The 8,759-nt window shown below is 50.7% G+C and overlaps 1 protein-coding gene across 1 annotated transcript; it reads left to right on the top strand.

Annotated features, from left to right (window-relative positions):
• The first annotated feature begins 305 nt into the window (after window positions 1-305).
• LOC119947349 (butyrophilin subfamily 1 member A1-like) lies at window positions 306-6,181 on the top strand. Its single transcript, XM_038768998.1, has 6 exons — window positions 306-408; window positions 667-1,014; window positions 3,407-3,523; window positions 4,442-4,462; window positions 4,563-4,589; window positions 5,406-6,181. The coding sequence occupies exons 1-6, from the start codon at window positions 306-308 to the stop codon at window positions 6,086-6,088; spliced, it is 1,299 nt and encodes a 432-aa protein (XP_038624926.1). The 3' UTR covers window positions 6,089-6,181.
• Window positions 6,182-8,759: the final 2,578 nt, after the last annotated feature.

Raw genomic sequence — 8,759 nt, 5'->3', positions numbered from 1 at the left:
TGGCCAGAGCCCTGATCCTGAAGCCCATGTCAGAGCAAAGAGCAGATCCAGGTAGTCTCCTTGACGCAACCTGAGGGACAGAAGCTGCGTATGGTATGGCATAGGCCAGAGGTGATGTGGATTGGTATCTCGGAACCTGTGGGCAGAAATTTGGTATAGAACAGTTGGTGATTTATGAGACAGGATACTGCCCCTGTACTCAACTCAGGTCCAGGAGTCTTCCCTGTTATGTGGCCTGTGTTCCCTCCCCTGCCTGGCTCTTCGATAGTGAGGAACAGGTATTGACTGAGCCTTATTGTCTCTCTATGGCCCCAGTGATGAAGAAGATGGAGGGTTTCCCAGAATCCTTCACATCCAGATGCCTCATTCTCCTCATCCTCTTTCTCCAACTGCTCACACTGGGCTCAGGTAGGAGTTTCTTCTCTATTTCAGTGCCCCAAAGAGATGTTTCAGAAGAACAAAATCCCCCGTGTGTCCCAGTCTGAATGCTTCTCTCCAGAGATAAGAGCCGAGGGAACTGTGTGTCTGCTGTCAGATCAGGATGCTCTTGGGCCCTTCAGAAGGTGGACGAGGGGCAGCTCTGCCCTTCCCTTTTGGGATATTGTTCTCTCCTTCCAAATGATATCCAAGTCTCAGCTCCTCTCCTACTGTCTCCCTTTGTTCCAGCTCAGTTTGCCGTGATAGGGCCTGATGAGCCTGTCCTGGCCCTGGAAGGAGAAGTTGCTGTGTTACCCTGTCACCTTGACCCCAAGATGCCTGCTGAATTCATGGAGATGAGATGGTTCCGAGCCCAGGTTTCTAACATTGTCCACCTGTATAGTAATGGAGAGGATCAGTTTGGAGACCAGATGGAGGAGTATCAAGGGAGGACGGAGTTGGTGAGAGATGCCATGGATTATGGGAGTGTGGCTGTGAGAATACACAATGTCAGAGTCTCTGATGAGGGAAGGTTTCACTGCTCTTTCTATGATGGCCAAGAGTATGAAGGAGCCCCTCTGGAACTGCAGGTAGTTGGTGAGTGGCTGTTTTTTCATTGTGATCAGTGGTGCATGTTACTCTCTCAGTCTGAGGCAGCTTTATAGACTGTCCTGCCCCTACCCAGCATCCCCTTCTGCTCTAGGACTCTTCAGGGTCCTCTCCTCTTGTAAAAAGTCCTCCCTTCCTACTGCCCCCAACTCCCTGCTGGTCCACAGCCAGCAATGTCCACAGCAGTGATTCCATGGCACATTTTCCATGGGTCAGTCCCTCCTGGGTCTGTTTCTGGACTAGATTTCTTTGATTCCCAGCAGCTTGGGGCTAAGATGTGGCTCTGTGCAGACATCTCCCTCTCACCTGGAGACATTTTCCCTGGAGACATTTTTGTTTTCTAATGTTTGGGCTCTCTTCTGACACAGAAGCTGTGCAGCATCAGGATAGGACTGGCTTCTGGTTGTACCAGTCCAGTCTGTTTGGGCTGGGGGCAAAACCCCATCTGGTTTGGTTATGCTCCATCACCATGGATGGAGCTAGAGTCCCTCTTGGTGGGCTCAAACCTGGGGTGTGGTGAGGCCAGGGCTGGTTGGGGTATGGCCTGGGGAGACAATAGGAGTGATAATAGTAATATAAGTAATAATAACTGGTTTTTTTTTTGTTATCTGCCTACTGTTTGCCAAACAGTTTACCAATCCCTGTGTTAGATAAAGCATAAGCAGTTCAGACATACTCCTTGTCCCATCTGGGCTCATCGTCTATGGTTGGAGTAGAAGGAGGGACTTTAAGGCTGTCAATCAACTCTCCCTTTCCTATTCAGCCTTGCTAATCCCTCAGTACAACACAGCTCAATCACTTCACTCCTCCAATGCCCATCTACTCACTGCTCTTTGATCTCAATTATCTCGTTGTTGTCTCCTTTATCACTTTCTCTCTCCTGACTGGAATGCCCTACCCATTCATAACCTGCAGACAACCACTTTGCCAATCTTCAAAGCCTTACTAAATTCATGTCTTCTCCAAGATTTTCCCTTTTTTTGGCATTGCCTATGCACTTGGGTCTGTACTCTTGAAGAACTTTGATACCCACCCCATCCCCTGTCCATTATGCGTAAACTGAAATTTATTTGAGTGTATGCTTCCCTCTCTAGATTGTAAACTCCTTGAGAGCAGAGATCACGTTTACCAACTCTGTTGTATCATATTCTCCCAGCCCTTAGTTTGGGCCTCTGTGCACAGTAAGCACTAAACTAATAAAATTGATCAAATGAGATTAGGTAACTGAGGCACATGGAATTTAAGGGATTTTCCCAAGGTCACATAGCAGGCATGTCAGATGGCAGGAAGCAGCATGGCCTAGTGGAAAGAGCATGGGGCTAGGAGTCAGGAAGACCTGGGTTCTAATCCTGGCTTTGCCACTTGTGTGCTGTGTGACCTTGGGCAAGTCATTTAACTTCTTTGTGTCTGAGTTACCTCATCTGCAAAATGGGGATTAAGACTGTAAGTCCTATTAGGGGTAGGGACTATGTCCAACTCAATTATCTTGTACCTATCCCACTACTTAGTACAGTGCCTGGCACATAGTAAGTGCTTAACAAATACTATGAAAAAAATAAAGTGACAGAACCCAGGTCCTCTGATTCCCAAGCCCATGTTCTTTCCACTAGGCCATGCTTCTTCACTGTGGGTTTTTAGCAAGCAGTTGTAGACATCACACCATCCTATCATGTATGCACACACGCATACAAACTTCAGTTTTGAAGGGCACACAGGTAAGAATGGGGGCCCAGGTTAGGGAAGCAGAAATGGAGGTGTGGAGTGAGTTTGGGAGGGAATTTGGAGTTTAGGCCAAGGTAGGAACAGACTCAGGGCCCTCCTCCCCCTTTGCCCTTCTCACCACAGTGAGGAAACCTGTGTGTTGCACTGCCGCCCCTCCCTCAACTCCTTCCTTGGGGGAAGCACTGGCAGGGTGGACACAAGGAGCAGGAGCCCAAGGGGAGCCAGGGGTTTCCTCCTTCCATGTGGATTCTTTGCTGGAGGAAATGGTCAAAGCTTGAGAATGGGGAGAAGAGTAGTGAGACCTCACACTGAGGACACAGCACTCTCCCTGGGGAACCATGAGAGGCCCCTTCTTCTCCCAGACCCCACTGTCCCTTCACCCCAGCTCAGCCTGGCCAGTGAAATATTTTGCCCTTTGTCCTCTCCCATGGTGACTCTGTGCTCCCCAAAACACTGGGGTCCCAGCCCCCACCCTCTCATGCCATACAGAGAGAAGGGGAGTCCTGGAGCCCCTACCCCTGTAATGGCCTCAGCATGGCTTGGAGCAGAGATGCAGCTAGAGTCCCTCTTAGCGGGCTCTAAATCCTCCTAAGCAAACTTAGTGGCTGGAATTGTCCCATGTTTCCCTCAGAAGGTATTTTTGTGAATTCTATTTCAGCTCCCCTCTTCCCCACGGCTTTATCCTTGATGGTGGCTCTGGGTGTGACCCTCCCTGTGCTGGGACTGCTCATCGTTGGGGGTCTTTATCTCATCTGGAAACACCTCAGGGAAAAAGGTAAAGGAACAAGAATATTCCCATGACACCCCACTACTGCAGGGAAAGGCAGAAGGACAGAGTGGGATTGGGAAGCAGGTAGACAGGTCAGAGTTCTGAGCTCCCAGCTGCCTGGGAGGGACAGCAGCCCACAGCTCCAACTTTCCACAAACGACTCAGAACTTGATGTTCTGTTTCTCCCAGAGAAGAAACCGACTGAACCTGTGTCTGTAACAGCTGTTCCCCTTGGAAGCGGGGAAACACTGGGGAGTAGAGACCCCAGACCCTACTTCTGTAGTTCAGGCTGAAGCCCACCTTTCCCCATCCATTTTCTGCCCCAGCCCTGTCCTGCCATCCAGTTCCACAGTGCAGCCACAATCCCAGAGGAGCCTGGAGATCTGAGCACTGGGAGATGCCGACTGATAACAGTCAGTGGATGGTGGTGTGTTTGTGTGTGTGTCTGTGTGAGTGTGTGTCTTTGTGAGTGTATGTCTGTGTGAGTGTGTGTGTGTCTGTGTGTGTTTGTGTATCTGTATCCTGAGTGTAGAGCCTGAGCCAGGGAAGCCCCCCCCGCCACAACTAATTTATTTACAGTAATAGCTGTCTCCCACTCTAGGTTGTAAGCTCCTTATGAGCAGGGAATATGTCTACCCACTTGTTGTATTGTACTCCCTTAAGTGCTTAGTGCTGTGCTGTGCACACAGAGAGCACTCAGTAAATACCATTGATTGATTGATGATAACCAAACAGCTCTTCCTGGAGATTCCAGGGACAGTGGTCACCATTCCTGATCTCTGGGCAGTTGAGATTCTGTCCATGGGATCATTCTCTGCTTTAGGTACCAGAAATAGACTCCTCTGACCCCATCACATCCCCCCTCAGCCAGCCCCAAGTTCTCTTGTTCTGGAGGGTCCCTGACTTACTTCTGTTCTTTTTCAGAGAAACTCCAGATGGATATCAGTAAGTTCTGTGTTTCTTTCATTTCTGTCAGTTTTCTCACGTTGGGGTTTGTGTCTCCTCCACCAGGCCAGTGACATCTCCTCTTTCTGTTCCCTTGCAGGGTGGAGTTTGTTCCAAGTACATGAGGGTAAGTGACCCTGACATTCTTCGAGGTTTTAGGTCTCTCCCACCCTAGGGGTTCCTGGCCCTTCCTGACTTCATCCCTGAGAGCCAGACCCAGGCCTGTCTTCCTCCTCCTCTTCCTCAGTCAGTCAGTGGTATGTATTGAGTGCTTACTGTGTGCAGAGCACTGTACTAAGCGCTTGGGAGAGTACAATAATAACAATAAACGGACACTTTCCCTGCCCACAACTAGAGAGAGATAGACGCTAATAGAAATAAATTATATATAAATATATATTTCTTCTCTTCCTTCTGCCCCTCCCTGCTGATTCCAGGGATCCCAGGATCCTCCTGGAATGGCTGGATCAGAGTAGGGAGGACACAGGGGCGGTGAAGCCCCAAGCAGGAATGGGGGATCCTCAGCAGGGACCGGGGAAAGCTGGGTCCTGAGCCCTGGGGGAGGGTCAGAGCAAGGTGTGATGACATCACCCTCCGTGTTTTCATTAATGCAATCGTATTTTTGAGCGCTTGCTGTGTGCAGAGCACTGTGCTAAGCGCTTGGAAAGTACAATTCGGTAACAGAGACAATCCCCACTCAACAACGGGCTCACAGTCTATTGCGGGGTGAGGGTCGTGTCTCCGCCTCCGGGCGGGTCCTGTGTGAGCGCGGCGGGGCCCGGGGCGCCTACAGCTCCGGAGCCGCCCCCCTGGGGGCTCCTCGGTCCCCGCCGCCCCCTCCGGGCAGCCCTCCTGGTGTCCGCGGCGGGGCCGCTCCCGGGCTCCGCCGCGCCCACTCCTCTGCCCGCGGCCTCCAACGCTCACACACACGCTCTGTCCGCAGCCGACGTCACTCTCGATCCAGACACGGCGCATCCCGAACTCGTCCTGTCCGAGGATCGGAAACGGGTGACACGGGAAGAGAAGTGGCAGGACCTGCCCTACAACCCGGTCAGATTCAGAGGTTCTGTCTGTGTGCTGGGCCGCCAGCTCTTCACCTCCGGGAGACATTGCTGGGAGGTGGAGGTGGGAGATGCAGTTGGCTGCTATCTGGGGGTTTGTAGGGAAAATGTGAGGAGGAAACGGGCGATCTCGGAGTCCCCTGCGGATGGATTCTGGACCTTGGAGAAAGATGGAGATGGATACTGGGCCGGTACTTCTCCCCACACCCATCTCGCCCTGGCCAGAGCCCCACTCCGGGTGGTGGTTTACCTGGACTACGAGGCTGGAGACGTCTCCTTCTACAGTGGCACTGACGGATCCCACATCTACACTTTCGCCCGCGCCGACTTTTCTGGGACCCTCCACCCTTTCTTCCGCCTCTTGTACTACGGTGATTCCCTGACCATCTGCCCCGTGCCTGGTGGGGCTGGGGAAAACCCTGTCCCTGCCCCCGCTCAGGAGACTCCATTGAGCCCCCCCGGGGTGGGACCAGCCTCAGCCCCTGGAGATGGGGATCCTCTCCCTGGGGCCGATGCCCAATTGCTCCCCCCCCAGCCCAGCCCCGAGGTCCCTCCTGCCCCTTAGGGAGCCGCCCGGCCCCTGCCCTCTGCCCCCCTGCAGCTCTCCGGTCCCTCCCGGAGCTGCAGCTGCCTGTGTCCTCGGCTCCTCTGCTGCTCCCCCCGGTCAGACCCAGCCAAGGAGGCGTCTCTGCTGCTGCTGCTGCTGGTGATGTGTCCCTGCTGAGGTCGGGGCTGGAGGCAGTAAAGCAGCTGCTGCGGCTCTGGTCCAGCAGTGGGGTATCACTAGTGCCACTGACCCTCCTGCTGTTGACTCCTCCATTGGACCCTGAAGTTGGAGGGCAGCGTGGCTCAGTGGAGAGAGCACGGGTTTGGGAATCAGAGGTCGTGGGTTCTAATCCCTGCTCTGTAACGTCAGCTGGGTGACTTTGGGCAAGTCATTTAACTAACCTGTGCCTCAGTTACCTCGGGATTAAGACGTTGAGCCCCCCGTGGGACAACCTGATCACCTTATATCACCCCCAGCACTTAGAACAGTGCTTGGCACATAGTAAGCACTTAACAAGTACCATCATCATCATTATTATTATTATTACTATTAGGGGCAGCTCACCTCCACTCTCCTGTTGTCAAGATTCTCCTGGTTTATGGCAACTCCTTTTGAACATTCATGTAGGACTGGGTTCTATTCCTGGCTCAGTGCAGAGCTGACTAATGTGGGTTACAGGCCTCACCTTCGATTCACCAGAATAGTAATGATTATGGTATTTGTTAAGATCTTTCTATGTGCCAGGCACTGTACTAAGTGGTGTCATGGATACAAGCAGACTGGGTTGGACACAGTTCCTGTCCCAAATGGGACTCACACTCTTGAGAAGCAGCATGGTGTAACAGCTAGAGCATGGGCCTGAGAGTCAGGAGGTCAAGGGTTCTAATCCCGGCTCGGCCACTTGTCTGCTGTGTGACCTTAGGCAAGTTACTTCTTGTGTCTCAGTTACCTCATCTGTAAAATGATGATTAAGACTGTGAGCACCATGTGGGATGGGGACTGAACCTGATTACCTTGTATCTATCCCAGTGTGAGCCTTTTTTTGGGTAGGGACCATCTCTATATGTTGCCAACTTGTACTTCCCAAGCGTTTAGTACAGTGCTTTGCACATAGTAAGCGCTTAACGAATGCCATAATTAATTAATTAATTAGAACCCAGGGCCTTCTGTTGCCCAGGCTTATGCTCTATCCATTAGGAGACACTGCTTTTCAATGTGATGCTCCATACCCGCTGACTCTCTCGCTGCTCTCCGTGCCCCAGTGGGAACACGATAGGCAGGACGAGAGAGTGTGAATGGTGCCACATAGACCACCAGAACTCCAACCAACTCCTCTGTGCACATTCTCACCCCAAGTTCTCAGAACCGAGGCTCATCTGTTATTTCTAATGGGAGATTCCTTCACCTGTCTACATGTTTTGTTGTCTGTCTCCCCCTTCTAGACTGTGAGCCCGTTGTTGGGTAGGGACCATCTCTATGTGTTGCCGACTTGTACTTCCCAAGTGCTTAATACAGTGCTCTGCACACAGTAAGTGCTCAATAAATACGATTGAATGAATGAATGAATGAATCCCTGAACACCTACTGCGTTCAGCTCACGCGACTGAAATGGATTGTGCACAGAGCACTGGAGCATACAGTCATGTTTGGAAGCATACAATGAAAGTTACAGTCATAGCCACAGTCACAGTCCCTGCCCTCAAGAATTTTCACGGGGGAAAACGGTAAGCACAGATTGTAGTAACAGGATTAGTAGATGAAATAGGCTACACACATTTGCTAATTGTGCTAATCTGTTGGGGTGACATGTTAGGGCAGGTAGGGATTGGTCACGAATTGGATTCTGTAGGAGAGGGATTTTCATGGGGAACTGTGAAGGGAGTTGGGGAAGACAGGCTCGATGTTTTGGATGTTTCAGAGGTGAGAAGAAGGAGTGGTAACAGGGTTGGCTTGTGAGGAGTGAATAATAATGATGCTATTTGTTAAGTGCTCACTGTGTGCCAAGAACTGTTTTAAGTGCTGGGGAAGATACAAGGTAATCAGGTTGTCTCACAAGGGGCGCACAGCCTTTATCCCCATTTTATTTGTGAATATTTATTCTATTTATTTTATTTTGTTAATATGTTTTGTTTCGTTCTCTGTCTCCCCCTTTTAGACTGTGAGCCCACTGTTGGGTAGGGACTGTCTCTATATGTTGCCATCTTGTACTTCCCAAGCGCTTAGTACAGTGCTCTGCACACAGTAAGCGCTCAATAAATACGATTGATTGATTGATTGATTGGGGCAAATCCAGGCGAATGAGGTTTCATTCATTCAGTCGTATTTATTGAGCGCTTACTGTGTGCAGAGCACTATACTAACCGCTTGGCAAGTACAAGTCAGCAACATATAGAGATGGTCCCTACCCAGCAACGGGCTCACAGTCTAGAAGGGGGAGACAGACAACAAAGCAAAACATGTAGACAGGTGTCAAAACCATTAGAATAAATTGAATTATAGCTATTTGCATATCATTAACAAAATAAATAGAGTAGTAAATATATACAAGTAAACTAGAGTAATAAATCTGTACAAACATATACAAGTGCTGTGGGGAGGGGAAGGAAGTAGGGTGGGGGGGCATGGGGAGATGGAGAGGAAAAAGGGGGCTCAGTCTGGGAAGGCATCCTGGAGGAGGTGAGCTCTCAGC

This window comes from Tachyglossus aculeatus, chromosome Y4 (genome assembly GCF_015852505.1).
Source record: "Tachyglossus aculeatus isolate mTacAcu1 chromosome Y4, mTacAcu1.pri, whole genome shotgun sequence".
Taxonomy (NCBI): domain Eukaryota; kingdom Metazoa; phylum Chordata; class Mammalia; order Monotremata; family Tachyglossidae; genus Tachyglossus; species Tachyglossus aculeatus.
The sequence above is the reverse complement of the archived record's forward strand: the minus strand, read 5'-3'. Positions and strand labels throughout refer to the sequence as shown.

Bases quoted from the DNA above. Each gene is read 5' to 3' on its own strand.
- LOC119947349 (XM_038768998.1), top strand. From the start codon at position 306: ATGGCCCCAGTGATGAAGAAGATGGAGGGTTTCCCAGAATCCTTCACA. The intron at 409-666 runs GTAGGAGTTTCT...CCTTTGTTCCAG, and splicing joins ACTGCTCACACTGGGCTCAG to CTCAGTTTGCCGTGATAGGG. The intron at 3,524-4,441 runs GTAAAGGAACAA...GTTCTTTTTCAG, and splicing joins GAAACACCTCAGGGAAAAAG to AGAAACTCCAGATGGATATC.